The sequence below is a fragment of the Equus przewalskii genome, chromosome 2 (assembly GCF_037783145.1).
Source record: "Equus przewalskii isolate Varuska chromosome 2, EquPr2, whole genome shotgun sequence".
Taxonomy (NCBI): Eukaryota; Metazoa; Chordata; class Mammalia; order Perissodactyla; family Equidae; genus Equus; species Equus przewalskii.
The window spans coordinates 5,314,972-5,339,300 of NC_091832.1; the positions used below are offsets into that span (position 1 = coordinate 5,314,972).

The 24,329-nt window shown below is 39.7% G+C and overlaps 1 protein-coding gene across 2 annotated transcripts; it reads left to right on the forward strand.

The window, feature by feature from the left end:
• The first annotated feature begins 712 nt into the window (after positions 1-712).
• Positions 713-22,688, forward strand: TMEM59 (transmembrane protein 59). 2 transcript variants are annotated; one of them, XM_070592322.1, is made up of 8 exons: positions 713-1,088; positions 6,212-6,317; positions 7,815-7,909; positions 10,298-10,450; positions 12,545-12,626; positions 13,513-13,594; positions 17,248-17,356; positions 22,041-22,688. In XM_070592322.1, the coding sequence occupies exons 1-8, from the start codon at positions 900-902 to the stop codon at positions 22,194-22,196; spliced, it is 972 nt and encodes a 323-aa protein (XP_070448423.1). In that variant the 5' UTR covers positions 713-899; the 3' UTR covers positions 22,197-22,688. The 2 variants fall into 2 exon arrangements, with proteins under 2 accessions (XP_070448423.1, XP_070448415.1); XM_070592314.1 differs by having other exon boundaries at positions 900-1,088; positions 13,510-13,594.
• Positions 22,689-24,329: the final 1,641 nt, after the last annotated feature.

Consider the following 24,329-nt stretch of genomic DNA (forward strand, 5'->3'; position numbering starts at 1 on the left):
TAAGGGGCAGGCACTGAGCCTGGTGACGACTGAGACCTCTTCCAGCTTAGGCTGGGTTCTGGCAGAGTTAGGGTTCCACTGGGTTCCATCAAGCTCTCTTAACAACTACCCTGCCATTGACACGATCCCACGGGTTCCCCTGGGAACTCGCAACCAACCACCACCTCCAGATCCCAGCAGGTCCTCACAACAAGCAGCCACCTCCGGAAACAACTGCTCGGCGGTGAGAGGACCCTAACCACGACTGTCGTGCTCTGGATCCCCGAGCAAAAGGAAACACTATCCTCCCCTGCCCTCGGCACTCAGGAGCCCAGGAAGGGGAACTTAACGGTCTGACGTGAGACCCACCAGGAAAAGCAGCCCAGGCAGCAGCTGGGCCCCTCCAGAGCGCAGCCTCGGAAGCCCCAAGCCCAAACCGCGGGGGTCAGACGTAAACGAACACTCCTTCCAGGGCTCCGAAGGGGCTCCGCCCGCTGGCAGCGCGCCTCAGGGAAACAGCAAACCACATTCCCCACAGTGCACTGCGAAGAGAGCGGGTGCGGGCGCGCCCAGGGCGGCCGTAGTTCTCCGAGAACCACTTTCCCAACTGCACCGTGCGCCTCCCACCCGCAGAGAACTACATGCCCCAGCGTGCCTCGCGGAGGGAAGGCGTCAGGGGCGCTGGTTCGCGCTAATACTCGCGATGGCTGGATCCACCTCCTCTCGCTAACCTGGGAGAAGTTCGTAGACCCCGACCGGCGGGTGGGAGGCCGCAGTTTGGGGCGGGTCAGGGCGGAGCTGAGGAGACGGCGGAGGCGGAAGCTGCGGCCCGTGGGTCGGAAAGGGGGCTGGCTCTGGAAGGAGGAGGAAACCCTGAAAAAACGGCAACAAGCTGAGCTGTTGTGACAGAGGGAAACAAAATGGCGGCGCCGAAGGGGAGCCTCTGGGTCAGGGCCCAACTGGGGCTCCCGCCGCTGCTGCTGCTGACCATGGCCCTGGCCAGAGGCTCGGGAACCGCATCGGCCGAAGCGTTTGACTCGGTCTTGGGAGATACGGCGTCCTGCCACCGGGCCTGTCAGTTGACCTACCCCTTGCACACCTACCCCAAGGTAGGGTCCATCCGAAACGGGCTGCCACCCCTCCCTGGCCTCCCGCCTCTCCGCTAGCGCCTCTGTCGACCCCGGGCACCCGGCCGTGGAACCCACCTTTCAGCCGCTGTCTCCCACCTGCGGAGCGCCTGTTTTCTTCCCTCGTCCTACCCGCCCCCCGCTCCAGCTGTCAGTACCGGAAGTTTGTGCGGCACCTACCCCGTAATAGGCTGGGAGACACAAGAGAAGGAAGACACGACCCCTTTCCTTCGGGAGCTTGCGGGGTAGCAGGGGAGACGAGAACTCCGAGGGGGAGGAGGATACGGATGATTAATGCGGAGTCCTCACCTTCAGGGAACCTAAGGGACGGCGAGGGGCAGGGGCAGAAACGCCAGCTCTCGAAAGGGTAGTTCATAAGGCCTGGTTCCTGAGCGCCTCTCTGGGCCGGGAGCAGTGTGTTGGGTGTCAGACGAGCCGACAGCCCCACTGCGGTCTGAGATGGGTGGCGGCAGCCCCAGGAGTTGTGAGACGGCCGGGGAGGGCTCTCCGCCCGTGTTGTTATTGTGGGCAGGGCGCTGCCGCTGGGACTGGGGTGGCTTACAGAAGCAGCAGTAGGTTTCAGCGTTCAGAGAACGTACCGTTCAGTGCAGAAGACAGGGAATTCGTGGAGTGGGTGAAAAAATGAGATTGCCCCGCGGAGGGGGGGTCCCGCAGTTTATGGAGAGGAGTGACACTTTCACTCTCTGCCCGGTCACCCCGACCCCCGGCCCCCTGGCGCTGCTTTTCCTTTAATTCCATTCCACGTCTCAAGTTGTTTTTCAGCTTCGCCAGAACTCTGTTTACTCAACATTCTAAATTGCTGGTCACTCCTCCGCCCTTGCCCATATATAATTTGGGTATACCCCTCCCTCCCCCACTGCCTTCCTTTCTAAGAGCTTTTGCTGATGTTGCTGGTCGTCTTCTTGTTTTTCCTTCGTCTCCTCTATGCTGTTTGCTTAACTGTGTGGCTAGCGCTCTATGTTCCCTCAAACTACAAAGTGACTCCGAGGGCAGGTCCAGTGAAGTTTAAGGTGTTCCTTATTGGCAAGTACTTTCAGGTCTTTGAAATGAAAAGTTCTAAATGCTGTCACTTACCGTTTGTCTGTTTACTGCTGGATTTCCCGTTGCCTGAGGATTACCAATTTTCAAGAGGAAGTGTGGAGTTTTCAAATAATGTAGCAATCAAGAGAGAGAAATGAGAAATTACGGCTTCCAGACTTAAATCAGTGTATACTGTCCCTAAATACATTATTTTCTTGTTTTCTTATAAACTTTCATCATTAAGAGGATTGCATGAGGAAACTCATTAATATTGATTTGGCCTGGAATTGGACAGAGATTTATTTTGTATCGTTCTAGTGTTTGGTTGTGGGTCTTTGTTGCTGTTGTTTTTACTTTTTTGAGATTTTCTAGCAAACTTGTAGTATGAACCAGAATGCTGGGAGAATAAACAATTCTAAAGGATAAACACTTCTGGAAACTTTAGATACTTTGATAATATCCACTATTTTCTAACAATTGATGTGATATCTGTAAGTCTTTTTATTCATTAAAGTTTCTCACCAGGAACCTAAATCATCTGACTCCCTGTATGTCCTGGACTTAAAATTTATTAACTGTCTACTTTCTGTTGACAGAAATAAAGTTGATTAAAAGTATTTACTTTAGGGGCTGACCCGGTGGCACAGTGGTTAAGGTGCAGCGGTTAAGCGCGCACGTTCCGCTTCAGCACCCCAGGGTTCACCTGTTCAGATCCTGGGTGTGGACCTGGCATCACTTGGCAGGCCATGCTGTGGTAGGCGTCCCATGTATAAAGTAGAGGAAGATGGGCACAGATGTTAGCTCAGAGCCAGTCTTCCTCAGCGAAAATAGGAGGATTGGTAGCAGTTAGCTCAGGGCTAATCTTCCTCAAAAAAAAAAAATTAATGTAGTGTTTTCTGGTGGCCCTCCTCCAAATTATTGTGCTTTACAGTTTAGGAAAAAGCAGTGTGTGTTGTAAGAAATTAGATGAATTTACAAACTCAGCTTCTCTTGGTCTGATATTTGTAACTGGGAGATAGAAATCTCGTTTTAATGACTTTTTCAGAATTAATTATTTGTTGCAAGAAAGTAGAATACTTTACCTTGTTGTAAGTAGTTATTTAAAAATTATTATATTTTACCCTTTAACATTCCTCAAAAGTGCAATTGCATAATTTGTCTAGGTCCAAATACAAATACAAGACACATAGGTAATTCTAATAATAAAGCTAGTTAGAGCCAGCCTGGTCATTTTTTAACAGAATGTGGGCTCTGGCACCATGCAAACCTGGGTTCCGTTCCCAGCTCCACTTTTACTATCTGTGTATCCTTGCTGATCACTTAACTTCTTGTAACTTCCTTTCGTCAGCTGTAAAAAAACAAAAACAAAAACTCCTCACATCTTGCGGAGCTAGTGTGAAGATTAAAGATAATATATGTGGCGCTCTTAACACAGCACCCAACACATGGCAACAGAAAGTTATTTATTTATTTATTTTTTAAAGATTTTATTTTTTCCTTTTTCTCCCCAAAGCCCCCCAGTACATAGTTGTATATTCTTCGTTGTGGGTCCTTCTAGTTGTAGCATGTGGGACGCTGCCTCAGCGTGGTTTGATGAGCAGTGCCATGTCCGTGCCCAGGATTCGAACCAACGAAACACTGGGCCGCCTGCAGCGGAGCACACAGACTTAACCACTTGGCCACGGGGCCAGCCCCCGGAAAGTTATTTTTATACTACATGTCATAAAGCCAGTTTGATATGTATAGTGTAGTAATGCTAAATATTGAGAGAACAGTTAGCTTAGCTTAGCTCAGGATAAGAAAATGCATATAAAATCTATAGATAGTGTCATTGAAGTTCTTTCTAATTATTTAGCTGGTATTCAGTTTGGTGGGGAGCTCTACCTCCTTGTGCTCTAAATCAGAGGAGATAATTTTATATAAGCTTGCCAGTCATTTGGGATACCCATAGGTCTTGAAATTTTTCTTGGAATAATAATATTATCTAGAACATGAAACACTTGGAGTAAGGATATGGTTCTTTTTTTTTTTAAGATGATTTTATTTTTCCTTTTTCTCCCCAAAACCCCCAGTACATAGTTGTGTATTTTTAGTTGTGGGTCCCTCCAGCTGTGGCATGTGGGATGCTGCCCCAGCATGGCCAGACGAGCGGTGCCATGCCCACACCCAGGATCCAAACTGGTGAAGCTCTGGGCCACCGAAGCGGAGTGCGCAAACTCAACCGCTCGGCCACGGGCCCGGCCCCAGCATATGATTCTTAATAGCTACCAGTTGAGTGCCTACTCTGTGCCCAGTGTTGTATAATACATTAAGTGTTAGCAGGGTACCTGGCACATTGTGGGTGCTCATTAAGTATGTTATTAATCTATGTCTATTTATTAGATAGTATAGCATAATATTAATGATATTGTGGATATAAAATGTATAATCCTCATCATATTCAAAATTGATGTAAGAGTCTTATCCCTGTTTTACAACTAAGGAAACTGAGGCAAAGAGAGATTAAGTCACTTGCCCAAGGTTGTGAAGAATAAGTAGTGAGGCTCAGCTTCAAACCAGGACTGATTCCTGAACCTAGGCTCTTCATGCCATACTCTCTTCTGAAAGTGGTACAGGAGGGCTTATTGAGCAGGCTTAACAAAGAAAACATGTCTGGAAATGAAATGGCATGCAGGTACCTCATACTAATGAGCTGATGCTTCCTCTGTGCAATATAAGGAAATATGTGGTGCTCCAAAGACACAAGAGAATTCTTCCCCTGTTTTACAAAGCCTGCAAAAGCTATTTGGGTATGAAATTTATCATGATTGTTGAAATTCTTTCAATTTCACCTTAACAATAACTGCAACGAACTGAGGTCCAAAAATGTGCTACTTTAAGTTGTATAATAAAGCCTGTTTAATATTAGACTGCAGCCACCTCTTCTTAGTGGATTGTTGCTGCTGCATAAATTTTGGTAATCCTTCTGCTGGAAAGCAGTGAGTACCTTTGTGTTCCGTTGGTTGCTAACTGGTGTGTGCACATGCTGTTTCCGTCCTTATTAGGTGCCTGCCAGTTTGTACACAGTGGATCACACAGTAAGTTGAGGGGGCTTTCCCACATGTACTGGTTTGTTTCAACTACTTACACATATTTCGTGGAAGAAAAGCCTGTGGAAGACATTGTCATTAGTCTTTCTAAGGAGTTCACATTTCCCGGGAATGAAGAATCTGTTCTATCTTGAGCTCCTTTACATGTACGATGATGCCTATAACAGTTGTTTTCGGTTTTAAAAATCTATTATTGTGATTAACACTACTACTATTTGTTGAGCACCTTCTATGTCCCAGGCACTATGCTAGGAGTAGCTGTCTTCCAGCATTTGGAGTTTGGAGATAATTTATTGTAACTATTATCTCCTTTTATGATGAGAAAATGGAAATTTAGATAGATAAAGTAATTTGTTCAGGATCTCTCACCTAAAAGGTCCTAATCCAGGTCTGGCTGATTCCAGTGGCCTTTCCCATACATCACACTGTTGCTCTTATTTGTGTTTACAGCTTAAGTAAGCCAAGTTTTAAAAATCCTTTCATGTGAGCGTTTTTATAGATGTGTACCTCACTTTGTGGGGGTCTTTATGGCAATATTTGCCATGTAAAGCAAGTCATGATACTTTTCCTGATAAGCCTGATGATTTGTATAAATATTTATGTGGCAAAAGTGTGCTCTTGGTCCTGAGGTACTTGCTTACTCATTTCTACCTCTGTTAAAGTTCTGATTATGTATTTTTATTTTAAATTTTTTCCCCACAAAATATGACCCTGGAATATGGGGAAAGGGTGATGTTTTTATTCATTAGGCGTCTTTCTTAAGTATCACTTTTAAAATAAGAAGCTGAAACCTCTTTATGTGGCAAAGATCTTGGGTATTACGTGGCTCCTATCATTTTTCTTTCTGTCACTTATAAAACTTTTATTGGACAGCTTATAATAAACCCTACTAACTTTGCTTTCTTTTTGACTTTTTATTCCCCTGAGGGAAAAATGTTATTTTTTGGTAATCCTCCCTGTTCTTGGACTCCCTAGGAAGAGGAATTGTACGCATGTCAGAGAGGTTGCAGACTGTTTTCAATTTGTCAGTTTGTGGATGATGGAACTGACTTAAATCGGACCAAATCGGAATGTGAATCTGGTAAGGTGCTATGCTAATGATGTCAGCAGTATATAACATTGGTGTTTTCTTTGAATTGTGTTATGCTTTTTACGTATTTTCCTCAGAAAATGACAAGCATACTGTTTAGTCATCCGGCATATTTTAATTATTATGAAGTTAGAGTTTTAGGGCTGCTGCTCGAAATTTCATGGGCTTTAAATTTCATCTGTTTGTTGAGACAATATTTATTTTGTGCTATGGATAGGACACCTTTGTTTAACCAAGCATTTGATTTAGACAAATGCACTGGTAATTACCCTTCTCATAATTCATCACTACCTTTTCGATGGATAGTATAATTTTCCTAAGCCTTTCAATCATAGGCCAGTTGATGTGGCTCCAAGTTTGTACTGAATCAGGCCTTTGACTCAGTATGTAATAGTGTATTCTTTGTGGGTCATGCCAGTAAAAGACATAACCAGAGTCTTTGTCATCCCTTAAAGCACTGTTCTTACCTTTTGCTGAAAGAGATGTGTTTAATAAAAGAAATTTGTAATCAGGGCAGAATTGACATTTAACTTTCTAAAGAACTATGAAGGAATTTTCTCTATTCATTACATTACACTGTTTATTCAGTGTAGCCGGAGGTGCCTTTCTGTCACTATGCCGTGACTCACATCTAGCCTCTATGATATAACCTTATTTTTTTGTGGCTCAGTCTCCTAACTGGCCATCTTCATATGTATATAATTCTGTTCAGTTTATTATCTAGCACCTTCTGGAAGTATACTACAAATGCATGACTGGGTTGGAAAGAAAAACAAAATTGTTATAGTGATGAAGTATTGTATCACAAGAGAGAAACGGCTCTAGTGGACTAACTGGAGAAAACATATCTGGTAGAGACCCGTTTCAACTTCAGAATCTTGCTGTAGAACGTTTTTTAAGTTCAGTTTTCTCAAAGATCTAGGGTGTCAGACTGATTGCTTTGTTTTATTTTTCCTTGCATGTGAATACCCTTGCTTCTCAACTCAGTGATCCAGTTAACAGTAATATCATTTATGTAAATCACTAAAATATATTATTTCGTTCAACCCCATGATGTAGGAGGCAGCATCTCCATTTTAGACATATAAAAATCAGTAGTGAACAGAGGTTAAACAGCTCAGCACCAGTCACATACACAGCCAGCAAATGATGGAGCCAAACCTTAAGGATGCCAGTCCATTGTGTTTTCCACCATGTAAGCCTTAACTCTGAGGATCCCCTCATGTGAAGGTCATCATGTAGCCAGAGCCTGAATGTGTAATCAAAAGATTTATACCTGAAACATTTGACTTGTGGGAAGTAGAAGATATGGCGTTTTATTACAATAATACATTTGCTACAATTACCAAATTTGGAAATTCATGTTAATGAAGCACTTTTTAAGTATAAGAAATTTCTTTATAAAATGCGAATCCCTTCTTTTCTATCCTCCGCCTTTTTCTTTCTCTCTTTTTCCCCGCTTCTAATTTGACTGTTTTGCTCTTACAGCGTGTACAGAAGCTTATTCCCAATCTGATGAGCAATATGCTTGCCACCTTGGTTGCCAGAATCAGCTGCCGTTTGCTGAACTGAGACAAGAACAAGTACGAAATAATACTGCCTTTCAAAATTGCCTGCTTAGATTGCACTGACTTACGTTGAAATGTTTATTGCCCACTGGATCCTATTTTAGTGTTGTATTTTATAATTAGTTTTCAGCAAACAAATTATATGTTTGCAAGTAGAAAAGTCAGTTGAATAATTATTTTCATATAGTGCTTCACTGTTAAAAGGCATGCACACATCCATAATCTTATTTTGTATTTTCTCACGGTCCAGTGATGGTATTATCCCCGTTTTGCATATGAAAAATCTGAGGCTCAGAGAAATTGATGGTTCAGAGTCCTTTTTTCCCATCCCAGTGCCATTGCCTTAACTCAGATCATCATCATTTCTCATCTGTATTACTAAACTAACTTCCAAAGTATTTTCCCACTTTAAGCCCCTCTAGTCCATCCTTTAGTTGTGTCCAGATGTTTATTTTCTAAGTGGAAATCTCATCATATCATTCCCCTACCTTGTATACTTCAGTAGCTCCCCATTCCATACAGATTTAAGTCACAGTCTGGCTCCTGACTTTCCTAGCTCATCCCTTATAATTCCCCACCACTCAAACTCTGTACTCCAAGCATACTGGGAGCTTTCTTAATTTTATTAACTTTTGCATAAGAAATACATGGTATAAAACTCAAAAGGTGAAAGGGTATATAGTGCAAAGTCCTACCCCTATATCTCTGAGCCTCTCAGAGTTCCTCCGTTAATGTAGCCAGGGTTACCAGTACAGAGGTATTTTATGTATACACAGGGATACATGTTTTCTTTCTTTTTTAAAATGTAAATGTACATAAAGAATACTTATTTTTTTTCATGGCATAATATTCCATTGTGTGAATATATCATTATTTAAGCAGTTCCTTGTTTGTGGGCATGTAGGTTGTTTCTAATCTTTTTCATTTGTAAATGATATTGCATATTTTGTACATTTATATTATAGAATAAAATCGTAGGAGTAGAATTGCTGAGTTAAAAAGAGGTATGTACATTTTTAATTTTGAGAAATAGAACAAAACTGCCCTCCATGGAATCTGCACCCATTTTTAAAATTGAGATGTAATTCACATGCTATAAAATTCACCCTTCTAAAACATTCAGTTCACTAGTTTCTGGTATATTCACAAAGTTGTGCAACTGCTGTCAGTACCTAATTCCAGAACATTTTCATCACCCCAAAAGAAATCCCACACCCATTAGCAGTGACTCTCCTTTCCTCCTCCCTCCAGCCCCTGGCAGTGTACCACTTTATTATAGTTTTGACTTGTGCTTCTCTTATTATGAGTAATGTTAAACATATTTTCTAATTTTTAAGAGCCATTTTTCTCTCTTAATTGTATACATACTGAACAGTTCTTAATTTTTATAATATAATGTGTTGTTTCATGCCTCTGTTCTTTATACTCCCCGTCTGCCTGGTGAATCCTCTTGACTCAGGGCAGGTATTGTTTCCTTTGTGACACCTTCTTAACCACCTCTCAGCCCAGTTTGGTTTAGCTGCTTCTCCCCGTCTGTCATATGTAGATTATGCAGATTAAATACAAGTCTACATTGACAAATAAAACACACATGGTCCCTGATCTCTTAAAATTTATAATCTCAATGAAGGCTTATTCAGTGAATTAATCAATGAAGGATTTCACAGCTATTGAGTGGGAAAATTGGATCATGAATACAGATTTTTGATTCTAAAAACCGCTCTCACTACCCCATAACACCTCTCTTTTGAAACATAGCAGAGCTAAAGCCATCTCTAGAGTTCAGCAAATGGTCTCCCACACTTGTGCTCTGGAGGGGCCTGTTGCTGCTAAAAACGTCAACAAGTCAGAACTGCAGGGGAGATGATACCAAGTTAATGTTAAAATCTTATCAGTAGCTTACCATGTATATTCAGCCCATAAACATTCCCCTCACCCTTCCCTGTTGTCACATGTCTCGCATTTTATGCATATATTCCTTTGGTTTTTTTTCCCTTCCTTTTTTCATTGATGTTCATTACAGCATGGTTTATTTTACATGAAAGCGTTAAAGATGAGAATGGTATGATTTGTCCTTTCCTCCTCCTACCTCTTGAGGCCTTGCTAATCCTTATTTAATCAAATCTTGATTTTCCACATTTTTAGACCTGATTCAGAAGCCTGTTATTCTGATAGAGGTGATAGGTAGCTTATAAGTGTGTTGGGGGCAAATTAAAGTACCCTGGGATTTTAACCATAGTTTGCATAGGTAACTAGGAGTTTACTCTAATGTTAATGATTATAGTTGGATCACTTAATTGTTTATATCCTGTCCCAATAAGGATTTGGGGAATCTTGATTATGTTGCTCTCTTGAATATACATATATAAAAAATAATTTATTCTGATTTAATTTTTTTTTAAGCTCATGTCCCTGATGCCAAAAATGCATCTCCTCTTCCCTCTAACTCTGGTAAGGTCATTCTGGAGTGACATGATGGACTCTGCACAGAGCTTTATAACCTCTTCATGGACTTTTTATCTTCAAGCTGATGATGGAAAAATAGTTATATTCCAGGTAATGACTGTTCTTCATTGTTTCACCTAAATACCAACAGCAATAAATATATGTCTTTTTTTTCTTCCCAAAGCTCCAGTGCATGGTTGTATATCCTAGTTATAAGTCCTTCTAGTTCTTCTATGTGAGCTGCCACCACAGCATGGCAACTGACACATGGGTGGTGTGGTTCTGTGACTGGGAAATGAACCCAGACCACTGATGCAATGAGAGCACCAAATGTTAACCACTAGGCCATCAGAGCTGACTCTAAATGTATATGTCTTTTTTTCTTTCTTTCTTTCTTTCTTTTTTAAAGATTGGCACCTGAGCTGACAACTGTTGCCTGTCTTCTTTTTGTTTTTCCTGCTTTTTCTCCCCAAATCCCCCCAGTACATAGTTGTATATTCTATTTGTGGGTCCCTCTACTTGTGGCATGTGGGATGCCACCTCAACATGGCGTAGTGAGCGGTGCTATGTCTGCGCCCAGGATCGGAACTGGCAAAACCCTGAGTCACCGAAGCGGAGCACACGAACTTAACCACTCAGCCACTGGCCCTGCCCCATGAATGTATATGTCTTAAATGGCATAGAGCCATGTACTCAGTCACTTAGAAATATTTATCATCAAGTAATAATTACTTATTTGGCCTACATGAAAACATTGGGTGTCAGGACACTGTGACTTACCTTTCCTTTTGCCCATTGGAAGCCTGTCTAAAGCCCATTGATCCTTATCTAACAAGAACTCTGAGTCTTCTACATTTTGTAGTGGTTAAATTGATAAAATGAAACCTCTAGATGTGAGAGAGAAGGATAATTAACATACGTAATTTGAATATAAATAGTGGTATGTAAATATATCACATATAGATATTAGAGAAAAGCAATATGATGTAATTTTTTAGTTGTTCATAGTGCTTTTCCTCATATATCTTGTAAGAGAGTTTGCCGAAAAGCATACTGACTCCTGGAGAGGTAACTTTCTCCTACCTCATTATTTACCATGTGATGTGACAATAATAGCTGCTGTTTCCTGAAGGTTTTGTGTACTAGGAGTTTATGTACATTGTCTCAAATGTTCAAACACCTTCATGAGGTTATAATATTATCCCTATTTTATTGGTGAGGAAACTGAGAGCCTAACTTGTTTAAGGTCACCCTGCCAGTTAGGAGCAGAATTAGGCCTCACATGCAGGCTCCCTGAGCTCCAGGGCTCACACACCACCCTACCATCTGTCTTCCTTTTAATTTGGTGAATTCCTCAAATTCACCAGCCAACAAATTATGTCGTGGCAGTGTCTTCTCTCTGGTAGTAATTTAATTAAACATTTTAATTATTGCTAATTGAATGGCTTACTGTAAGACAAATAAGTATGTGATATTTAGCACTATCCTGAGCCTTGGGTCCCCTGTACTTAATTTGATAAAAAGTAAAATACAGGAGGAATTTTCTTGCTTTAAATTCATGAATAAGTTCTGTGTCCTAAAGCTACTTAAGTTAAAGCTTAAGTTGACCCCAAGAGTGGAGCCCTCATTCCTGATTAGAAGTAAGACTAGGTCTGCTTCTCTCTCTGTGTCAGCTTGAGTGTAACTAGGATGGAGAAACCCTCCTCTAGTGCTTTATAGCTGTAAAGTATGGAGTGCTTAGCTGTAATTTATGAATTGCTCAAACTTAGAGAAAAATGGGATATTTCAGATGAGAAAAAATAGAGATAATATGTGTTTAGCCAAAAATGTTGGCAGTCTGCTAAATTATTCCTGATCAATTTTCATCTAATTAAAAAATGAATTAGAGTTCATTTTTTCAGGGTATGATATTTAATGCAGTATATTATAATTTGTCCTTTTTTTCTTTTTTAATGTTGTCAGGAAGTTAAACTGGCTAAATATTTGATGATGCCAGAAATCTGTCTGTTTCTTTGCAAGGCACTGGATCTGATGTTTAGGAAGTGCAATTAAAATATATTGTGGTTAATGTGTTTTATTTTTTATACCATACTTTTGTTGCTTTTTCTCAGTTTGAATTTTTATAAAGATGATGTGTTACAGAACTCGCTACTGAGAAAAGCTTAAGAAGTACAAATGACTTAATTGCTTTCCTTATCGTTTTAGTCTAAGCCAGAAATCCAGTATGCTCCACAGTTGGAGCAGGAGCCTACAAATTTGAAAGACTCGTCACTAAGCAAAATGTCCTGTAAGTTTTATTTTAAGTAGCTTGGGATAAAAACCTTAGCAGTCAAATCTGGTTGTGGTAGAATTGGTTGTGTGATTGTTTTTACACTAATGGAAGGTGAACAAATAATTTGAGAACAGTGGTTCTCAAACTTTAACGTGCATTAGGATCTGGAGAGCTTGTTAAAACAGATTTCTGAGCCCCACTTTCAAAGTTTTCAGCTTACTAGATCTGGGGTAGGACCTGAGAATTTTCATTTTTAACAAGTTCCCAGGTTGTGTTGGTGCTGCTGGTCTGGGGGCCACACTTTGAGAACCACTATTCTAAGAACATTTAGGTGGCTTTGAGAGATGTTTTCAGTATGAACTAATGAAATATTCTGATATTTCCCCATAAACTAACCAAACAGTCAAACTACCCCAAAAGTATGAGTTCCTATTCTGTTTTTATTTCCATGCTAGAAGTGAATTTTAACTTAGAGGAATGTAAAACATCAAGCTAAAGCTGAGCTTACCTTGTAAAATATACTAGCTCATATCTTATTTTGGATACTGATTTAATTAACTTTCTAATTATTTTGGTGGGTGGATAATGACAGCATGTATCATCAGACCACCTTTAACTTTAGAATAGAATAAAACAAATTCTATTATTCAGGCCCACCTGTAATTAAACAGAAGCATCAATGTCAATAAGAATTTGAAAATAAAATAGGAAATCTGTAACATGGTAGAAATCCGTTTGGTTTTGGATGTGCCAGAGGAACTTGCATTCATTATAAAGTGTATCAGATTACACTTATAAAAACAACCAGATATCTGTACAGTGTATGTATCTAGAAGTAGTTATTTGAGACTAGCTTTTGAAATATAGGATATCATAAACTTGTACCTTGTTATTTCAGCAGATCTGCAAATGAGAAGTTCACAAGCACACAGGGACTATGTTGAAGATGGAGAAAGTGATGGCTTTTTAAGATGCCTCTCTCTGTATGTATTCCTCCTCTTTATTTATGTGTCTAGGAGATAAAATCTGGCTTGTATCAGAGATGCATTCCTTTTTATTATTTTAAAATTATATTAGCTACTCAAAAGTAAACATTTTTACCTTTTTCCTACCAAACTTATACTTTCAGATATTTTAGTTTGTTTAAAAGGTAATATACATAGTACTTGAATAAAACTGAAGCGGGTATTTTTTTTTACATTATAAAAGCATTCTTGTTAGGATTCCTTGATTTATGTTAAGAAATATGCTTCTCCAGACATTTAAATTAAGCTTTAAAGTATGTCTGAGTGGTTTGGGAGTCAGATATTTGTTTTTATCTGTATGGCCACACACGAGTCTAGGGGAGGTAGATCAGAGCTATAGATTAGGGGGGCTTTGTGTTCTCTGCTAAGGAGTGTCAACTCCAAGCCAAAGATTCTTAAGGATGGCAGGGGAAAGTGGGCAGGCAGAGTTAATGGGTACCTTATGCCCTCCTAGGAAGGAATATCAAGTCTTCTGAGAGTGATGAGGGTTTTATCAAAGTATGCTTGCTTCTCCTCCAAAAAGTTCTGAGGTGAGCCCTCACCCTGTAACCCCTCCACCAAAAGAAGAAAAAACAAAGAGAAAGGCAGTGGGCGACTGCATTTATTAATAGTTCTGTACTCTGTGTCAGATACCAGGCTGAGCTCTTGAGTAGAGCGACGGTAAACAAGTGCTTGCCCTCACGGTGTGTCTACTCTAGTGGCTGTTCTGTCTCAAGTGTAACACCGCGGTGGTCCAACTACACGCTTCCTGAAGCATCTTGTGATAGAAATCATTTCTTGACAGGTTTTATCAGGTATCAGCAGAGTTATATTGAAACCTAAAAATTAATGCATTTTACTGAACAAAGTCTTTAAAGACTGGGTGAGAAAATGAGAATTTAACTTTAGACTTTCCCTTTCTTTCATTTCTAAACCTGCTTTTGACCCTGTGCAAAAAAGGGGCAATTTTTCTCTTTCCAGTATTTAGTATTTTTGTTGCAGTTTGATAGTCTTATGAGAGCTAAGAAATCACCTAATCTTAGGTTACAATTTATTGTCAATACTGCACTACCTAGCATCTTCTTGGTGACTTACTGACCTTTAACATTTTGTTGTATTTTATGTTGTTTAAATTCTAACATTTTAAAAGTAAGTTTGTAAATGTTTAATTTAGGGAACAACTAACCTTATAGCTAGAGATTTAATCCTTAGAAGTTTCTGTGCACAAACATGAATTATTATAATAGTATCCTACATTTTAATAAAAAGTATTCCTGTTTAAATGTTTTTTTCCTTCAGTGATCTCATTCGACTCTTAGAAGAGTACCCAGTGATAAGTAGGTGGATCAGAGAGGTGAATCAGCTGTCTCCAAGGTTATCCATCCACTGTCAGGTCACCCAGCTCGTCAGTGGAGTCTGGTCTTCTGACTCTCACTGCGGTGCTCCTTGTTGTTATACCACATAGCGTTATGGAGGTACTCTTGGCCTCTACAATGGAAATTGAGGCCACACTCATTTCTTTCACTTGCCATTTCTTTTTGGAGCGTCTGTTAGGTACCAGGCACTGTTTTAGGGACTTGAGACCTAAGAAAAGATGTTCAATCTCTGCCTGTATAGAGTTCTGTCTGTGTGGTAGAGACAGACATGCAAACAATGAACAGCACAATAGTGATTGCTATATATCATGTGCACACACACACACCCCCCTCTCATGAGGAAGACAAGGAGTATACCTAAGTCTGTCAGAAGTTTCAAAGGGAGGGTTTACAGAGGAGATAGAAATAAGTCTTAAATCATGAGAAGAGATTTTTGCTAGTTGTATCACACTTGCTTATTTTTTTTTAGCTGTGCTGGATTCCTAATGAATATATAAGGTACATTAATATGTATGGAGAGTCAGAGATTTGACCAAACCAGGTAGACAGGAACTAAATAGGAGCAGGAAAGTAATCAAATGTAAGTATCAGGAAGAAGCCTCTGTGTGAAGGGTAGAGGACCAGGTTGGAGAGCTCCGGTAAACCAGGCAAGAAATTATGAGGCCTGAACTAGGGCAGTGGACAAGCAGAACAGAAAATAATGGAGATAGTTGAGAACCTGTAGGATTCTTTTGTTGTGAAGGTTGAAGCAGCAGATTGACTCTAACTAGTTGTTACCAGAATCCAGATATCAAATACATCCTTCACATTTCATGGAAGGAAATTTCTTAGTACCCAGTTTAGGGCTAGAATATGTAAATGGGGTGTTTTTCCATTAAAAATATTTTGTACTCTATTATCTTTCTAAATTAGAATACTTAATGGGGCTGGCCTGGTGGCACAGCGGTTAAGTTCACACGTTCCGCTTCGGCAGCCTGGGGTTCACTGGTTCGGATCCCGGATGCGGACATGGCACCACTCAGCAAGCCATGCTGTAGCAGGTGTCCCACATATAAAGTGGAGGAAGATGGGCACGGATGTTAGCTCAGAGCCAGTCTTCCTCAGCAAAAAGAGGAGGATTGGTGGCAGACGTTAGCTCAGGGCTAATCTTCCTCAAAAAAAAAAAAAAAATTGCACAAGAAAAAAAAATTTTAAAATTAGAATACTTAAAGCATCATATAGGCATTCCCTGCCTTTAGATGCAGTGCTTTTTCCAAAGTCCACCTCTTTTGCTGGGAGACAAACAAGGACTGTGCATAGGTTTTCCTTAGCATGTTCAAGTGTTGGCAGACCATCAAGGGAATGTGTTATGGTGGTAAGTACAGATCTTTTATTAGGCAGTGTTGGATGAGTACAGATGTGAAAATTGGGCTACCTGTATTAATTACAGAGTTTTTCAGAATTAGACTCTTAATATTTAAAAAATAGGTTGATTTTTCCTGTTCTTGGAATCTTAATGTATAGTTTGGCAAATGATAGATCAATTATGGAAGAAACTCGGTTGCTGATTCTTGTACCTGGCCTTCTACCTTAAGATACTTATATTTTTCTTATGATTAAAATCTCTCTTTACTAAGAAATGCTATAGTGGGTACAGAGTGCCTCATAATAGATGTGCTCTTGTAAATTGAAATATAAGTAAATTGTGGCAAATTAAATATTTGAAATGTTCTGCATAAGTTGAACTTCTGGAAGCCTATTGTGAATTCTTTTATAAAACAAATGATCATTTTATAATTTACCCATCTATACCATAACTCTGAGATATTGGGTTTTCTTAAAGCAAATATCATCATAATTCCTTGCAAAATAATATATGACATTTGTATTGCAGTATGCAATTTATGGGACGCTTTCATTTGCCTTATCTCATTTGGTAATTTAAAAATACCCTTGGCAGTAATTTGCTGTAATTTTTTACATTTAGCAGAAAGCCAGTATGTCTGATTTTTTTAATTATAAAGGTGATATAGCCGTATTACAGAAACATGAGAAGTGGAGGAAGGAGCATCATGCCACCCTAATATAATAGCTATTATAGTATTTCCTTCTATAAGCATGTTTTTAAAAACAGTTTTAAAGGTAGCACACATGAAGTTTTAATTGTATTGTTACAATATGTTATGAGTACATAACGTTGATGGCCTTTAGTTATTAAGAATCTCCTACTTCTTATATTATGAAATTTTAACATGGCTAATTATTGATTTTTTTCAGTAACTCTGGGTGGATTTTGACCATGACCCTTGTCCTCTCGGTGATGGTACTGCTCTGGATTTGTTGTGCAACTGTCGCTACAGCTGTGGAGCAGTATGTTCCCTCTGAGGTAGGTTGAATTCTAACCCTCAGGCCATTTGAAGACCGAGCCACATGATTTACCTTTTAAATGCCTTATTTGTTTAACTAGAAAAACAAGGCCCCTCTACTAATAGAGTGAGAGAAGATTTGGTGATGGTTATCACACACATGGGGATTGGCACACATGAAAATTAGAGTTTTGCAGCACAAGAATCGCTGTTCCCAGTTTTCTGTGATGCTACCTACCATGGTGACATATATGTTGGCTGGTTTGAGTAGTGTCTCTCTCTCCCTGGTTCTTTGCGACTGAAAAGAACCTGTTGACGTCAGTTTCTAAGTGATATATATGAAAGAAGACTTGTAGAACCACTTAAAATTGTAAATTAATTGCCACAAATGTTACGGTGTAATTGCTGCTTTAGAAGCAGCAAGGTGGGAGTGTTTGATTTTGAGTTACTGTGTTCTGGTATCTAACTCTGAGTGAGATGGAAAACTATTGTGACTTCCTTGGTAATGAAAATTTAACTGGCCTAAGAAACTCAACTGTTAAAGTAAAGGAATTTTATTTGGGGACAAGGCTGTAATTTGATGATCCAACTGGCTTTCAAGGAAAGAAAGTTATTTATATATCTAAATATACAGTAATAATGTCTGTTGACATCAAATCCAACTGAAATAAACTTTAGTTCTCTTGTGCCTCCAAAGTGCAATATTAAAAGAGAACAAAGAAGAGAGAAATTAAAATAGAATCTAACAATAAGTAGTTGGTATGTGTCCAGCATGGTATTTGAACAGCAGTTTTATCTTAATAGACTATAAGGGTATGTTTTAATATAAGATTTACACATGAATAATGATTAAGATAATGTTATATTTCATATTTTTTATTAAGATGGTATGTGATACAGGCAGCTGGAAACTGGGACAGGATAATGTTAATAACTTAACAGTTACATAGTTCTTTAAAATTTAAGAAGTATTTTCATTTATCTTACATGTCCGGCAGTACTCAAAAGCAGCTTTCATTATCCATTTTATAGATGAGTGAACAGGCTTACAAAGTCCGGGTGGCCTTCCCAGGACTGCACAGTTATGAAAGTATTGAGGTTGGGCTTAAGCTCATGTCTTTTGACTCAAAACTCCTGTGTTTTTTCCTATATACCATCTTTCCTGTGGTTGATAAGGTGTTTAAGTGGCACAAATAATAAATGTATAAAGTGTTAAGGAAAGCAGAGACTATGTGCTGGGATGTCAGCTGAGGCTTTTAGATAGTGAGGGTCTTGACCTAAACTTTGAAGAATGGGTTAGCAGAGAGAGGAGGGGGAGCCGCTCTTCCAGAGACAGACAAGAATAAGCTATCAGGAAAGGACTGTAAGGAACTGACTTGATTAAAAGAACTTCAATTAGGAAATTAAACCAAATGGATAAATGGATAAAGCTGGACTGGATTGAGAAGAATCTTGAATTCTGGAGGTATTAAAGGATGGGTAAATTTCTATGAGACTCATAGAATGTACTGATGACATCCTCTTGCTACTTGTGTTCTTGTTTAGTTCCGATGTCCATATTTTAATCATTTTATTGTTCCTGATAAATCTGAAATTACCCATCTTACATAGGATTGCCTTTGCCTGTTACTTCCTTTTGAGCTACCTCACGCACTCTAAATCCTCATGGCACCTAAGCTACAAACCTATAGTAATAAATCGTTGTTGACCCCCCACTCTGTGGCACTTTGCATTCCTTCCTTTTTGTATCATTAGCCCAATTCCTTCTCCTTACTCTTAGGATGCCCCTTGTAAAAGAAAGATACACATAGAGATTGGCCTGGTTGTTGCCAGGAAAGACTGAGTGGCTAGCCTCAGGTGGAATTTACCATGATAAATCCACCACAACCTGGATTCTGGTTCCCAGGCCTACTGACAAATGTTGAGCACTTCCTACTAGGCACTCTTTTAGGTGTTTTATATGAATTAGCTCATTTAGTCCTTTCGCTAACGCTGTGAGATGGCTGCTGTTATTATCCCTATTTTCTACCTATGAAAACAGCAAGAGAGTATAATTGCCCCAGGGTCACGTACCAGTAAGTGGTAGAACTATAATTTGAATCCAGATAGTCTGATTCCAAAACCAGTACCCTTAAGTTTCTTTAGTTATCCTGGAATCATAAACAGGGGAGCTGATTGTGTGATTCATCTTAGGAGCTTGTCCCCGTGTACCCTGTTGGACACTAGGAAGAAAGACACCACCAGGACCGCATGGTTCATGTTTTTGAGCCAGGACGTTCAAACTCTCTCTGATCCAAATAGTTCTCAGATGGCTATTTCGTAGTGTTTTCTCTCTTAGTCCTTGCTAGACTTACGGAAGCAGCCTCTTCTTTGGGTGTTGTGACACGTCAGTGCCTCATTGTGGTTTTGATTACATCCTACAGACCTGGGGACCTTTCCCTCCCTTTCAGATGACTCCTGATCTCTCTCTTCCTTTTAGATGTTATCTCTGCTGTGATAAATTTTGTTTTGATTGTATAGTTTTAGTTCTGTGAGAAATTTTCTCCCCTTATTTGCAAGTAAGGATCACCTCACTGTCCCCACATGTGCTCCCCAGACCCCTGTGATCATAAAGCCCAAGGCGTCGAGACCCCACGAGGAGTCCTGTTGGCAGCTGTTACGTTCCCTCCAGATATCCGCCATGTGGATGTTACTTTCTTGCCTCTCTCTGGAGCTCTTTTTCCTATTCTTAATTAAAATTATGGCCACACCCTCAAAGAGCCTATACTTTTCTAAGGAGATTTATTTTCTAGAAAAATGTGTGGAAAACAACCATGTGGATTCGCTGCTTTTAGGCTTTACTTTGTATGTGAAACCACACTTTGGCTAGGTAATGGTGTTTCAACTATATTTTTTATTATAAAAGTACTATAAACTTAGTGTAGAAATTTGTTAAGTACATATACAGAAGCAGAAAAAGTCACTCATCCTGTCATCCAGAACTATTGTATTGCCATTTTAGTGGATTTCTTTTCAGTATAAACAGTTTTTAATACATATTAATGTTTTGTTTCTTGTTTAAAAATATTGCAGTATAAATACTCCTTCCCTGCTATTTTCTCCTTTGTTTACTATAAAAATAACTGAGAACTTAGCATTACAATAATTATTCAGATTTTTTGGGCCAAAAGCCACTTTAAAACTTTGCTTTCGTGAAGCCTTTTCATTGATTTTGTTATTGGAACATAAGTTATTTCTGACCCCTCTCCGGAGTAACAGAGCCACCTCCCTGTTGCAGGATAGTTGTTGCCTTGGAACAGTGGGCAGCAGACCACATCTGAAACATGTTCAAGGAAGCAGCCATCGCAACAGTCACTTTTAGAAGGTTTTCTTCACCCCAAAAAGAAAACATGTACTCATGAGTAGTCGCTCCCTCCTCCCTTCCAAGCACCACCACCACCCTGCCTGCCATAGACAACCAATGCATGGCCCTCGTGTCTGGCCTCTTTCACTTGGCATAGTTTTCAAGGTTCGTCCATGTTGCAGCGGGAGTCAGTACTGATAGGTGCTTAAACTCCGGAAGCTGCTCTTTATTCAACATCTTTTAAAAGCGCCTTTCCAATATCAAGTACTTCTGTGTGGTTCTTGCTTTATAATCTAGTCAGTTGTCCTGTCAGTAATGTCAGCACTTCAATTTTTAGCTAATGAATTCAGAGATTTGTTGCCATGTGAGTTAACAGCAAAATCTATCCCATTTCTTAGTAAAAACTTTTCACTTTGCTTTTCTGCCTTTAGGAGATAGACCCACATCTAAACAGACCTACTTTCAAAAGATTAAATTAGAGGGGCCAGCCCTGTGGCCGAGTGGTTAAGTTCGCGCGCTCCGCTTCGGCAGCACAGGGTTTCGCCAGTTCGGATCCTGGGCGCGGACATGGCACCACTCATCAGGCCACGCTGAGGCAGCATCCCACATGCCACAACTAGAAGGACCCACAACCGAAATATACAACTATGTACTGGGAAGAAGTGGGGAGAAAAAGCAGAAAAAAGAAAAAAAAAATAAGATTGGCATCAGTTGTTAGCTCAGGTGCCAATCTTCAAAAAAAAAAGATATTAGACATTGCCGTTATGCTCCAGTGAGTGTTATGACATTTGTGTGGATTCTGTTTTATGCTTTCATTCTTTTGTTTTAGTATCTTCTTGGATATCATAGTAGTAATTTGAGGAGCTTTTGTATGTTTGTGAAGACCTTTCTTTCACTGTTAAAGTGTTTCTTCTTTCTTCTACTCACAGCCTTATAAAAATAGCACATATTTTCTAACTGAGTTAAAACATTTAGTAACAGAGAAACTTTCCCCAGATCACTTGACCACTTGGTCACAGCGCTAAGGTCTTAAAGGAATTGATCACTTAAGGCATCAGACATCCAGAATCAGTGTTCTTGGTATGACCACACTAACTCCATTTAAACCCGAGCAATTATTCTTGATACTCAGTTGTACTTCTAAGTATTTTGAGTTGGTACATATGGAAGAGTTTTCTTTGGCCCTCCGCTGGGAGCTGAATCACATGTCTATGAAACTTTGAGTATAGGCATTCTTCATTCTTGAGGATGTTTATAGAATTTTTTGTTACCAAATATTCATAGATTAAATTATTTGTAGATTTACTCAGAGAGGTTCCTAATTATCCAAATTGCTAATATGCGTTGATTTTCTTTTGCAGAAGCTGAGTATCTATGGTGACTTGGAATTTATGAATGAACAAAAGCTAAACAGATATCCAGCTGCTTCTCTTGTGGTTGTCAGATCTAAAGCTGAAGATCATGAAGAAGCAGGGCCTCTACCTACAAAAGTCAATCTTGCTCATTCAGAAATTTAAGCTTTCTTTTTTTTTTTAAAGAAAAGCGTAATAGACATCTAAATTTCCATTCCTCATAGTGCTTTTTAAAATGGTTTCATTGGATATAGGGCTTAAAAATCACTATAAAGTGCAAATAAAGTTACCCAAATCTGTGAAGACTGTATTTGCTGTAACTTTATCTGTAATTTTTTTCTAGTAATTTAAGAGATGGATATTTGGGATTGTATTTTTATTTTACTAATATCTGTAACTACTTTAATTATTGTTTGCATTGTTTTTGTTTGTTTGCTTTCTTAGCCAAATTCTGTGAGCTGATCCTTGCTTTTCCCCACCTCCTACCGTGATGCCGTCAGTCACCTTAGTTAGCAAGCTGAGTACTCAGTAGGATTTGATGCTTCTGCTCAGAAATGGCCCACAACCTGTAATTTGAAATTTAGCAAGAAATGCCCTTTAATGACACTACATTTTCAGTTGTATTGAACTGAAATCATTAAAATTTTATTTGAATAATTATGTGCTGAAATTTGAGTTAATATACTCCTGATTTTCCAGATCGTCCCTCTCACCCCTACGCAACCTAGAAAAGAAGGATGAATTGTTCTATGTCTGTTTATTGCTGTATAATATGATAATCAAGGAACAAACTGAAGCAAAAATGATCCTCTCATAAGTGCATTTTATGTTATTTTACACAGGCTATGGATTTTTTTGGTGGATGCATCTTTCCAAAGCACTATTTTTCTGTTAAAAAGCATATCAAGTATAAGTTAAAGATATTTTCAGAGAAAACTTTTCATTTTGACTGTAAGAATTAGACTCTGATGCAGAATTAAGTATAGATTTTGTTTGGCAAAACTATTGTTACTGCCATTCCTTTACCCACAATAATACAGATTTTAAAATAACCGCGATACCAGGTAGCATAGTATCCCAGAATCTTAGCATGACTCGGTGTCGTCATACCATGAAATGTTAAGTGGCTTTGCAAGCCCCTGCTTTCCTTACTCAAGGGGCACGCTGGCCGCTGCGGTAGCGCTTCTTGACTGAAGAGCCACGCACTTACCTTACAGCCTGTTTGTCAGCTTTCTCTGAATCAAAAGAAAGTACAGTTGTTAACTAATCAAGTAAGACTTTGGTCACCAAATATAGGTTTCAGTTTTTAAAAGAGTCTGTCTGGGTTTGGAGGACAGCGGGTGAGAAAGGATGTGCACACGTCCAGATGGGGAAGGGAGGGGCCATTACTCAGCAGCTGTGGTCAAGCGGTCGTTGTCTCGTTCTTATTTTTTGTGAGAAAAGTTACAAAACATGAGGAATGGATTGGAGTTACCTTAAAAAAAGGCCCAGTTGTCCTATTTCCCACCCGTGGTCCATAACGTCCCTTAACCACCTACACGTTGAACTGTTCGCCCCCAGTGAAGCAGACTGAGGCAGGGTGCAGAATGCTGCAGGTGTGTAGTCAGAGAGCCCGCCGTCAGGAAAGGTGGCCCTCATCCAAACAACGACACGAAGGAGTATCCGGGTAAGAAGGAGCCACGGCAGAGTTGTCCTGTATCCCTCCACCTTTCCTTGGTTGGTTCTCTGCTTCCCTAAAGGGGTTACCCATGAGGTACCCTCCCTCCCCTTGAAAGATTTGATCCAAGTTTAGGCAAACTTTCTCCTCCTGTTTATAAGAGACAATTCCTTATATGTGGAAATACCTAATCATTCCTGGTATTTAATAGACACTCAAATATTTATGTCCAGCCTTCTTTTTATTTGTAGCATAATTAAACCAGACTGACACTTTCAAAAAGAATTTTGCTTTAAAAAAAGACAACTCCTCCAAAAAAATGTATACAGCATAAAAATATTTGACTTGAAAATTCCAACAAAAGCAACAAAACTGAGCCTCTAGGCCCTCTTCTAAAGTGGCAGTGTAGCCTGTCTTGGACGGGCCCAACTTCACTAGTTTCCACGAGACAGGTATCGCCTTCTTTACCACCACACAAAAAGTATCTTCTGGAGAAGCTTGTCTTGATCCTAAGCAAGTCTCAAGACCCTCGATTCGCTGGTTCAAACCCCCTACACTCCTAGGGTCTTTCTTGGTTCAGGTCGGTGACCTAAGAGACATACTAATTCAGGCAATCACAAAGACAGTAGTGATCACCATGA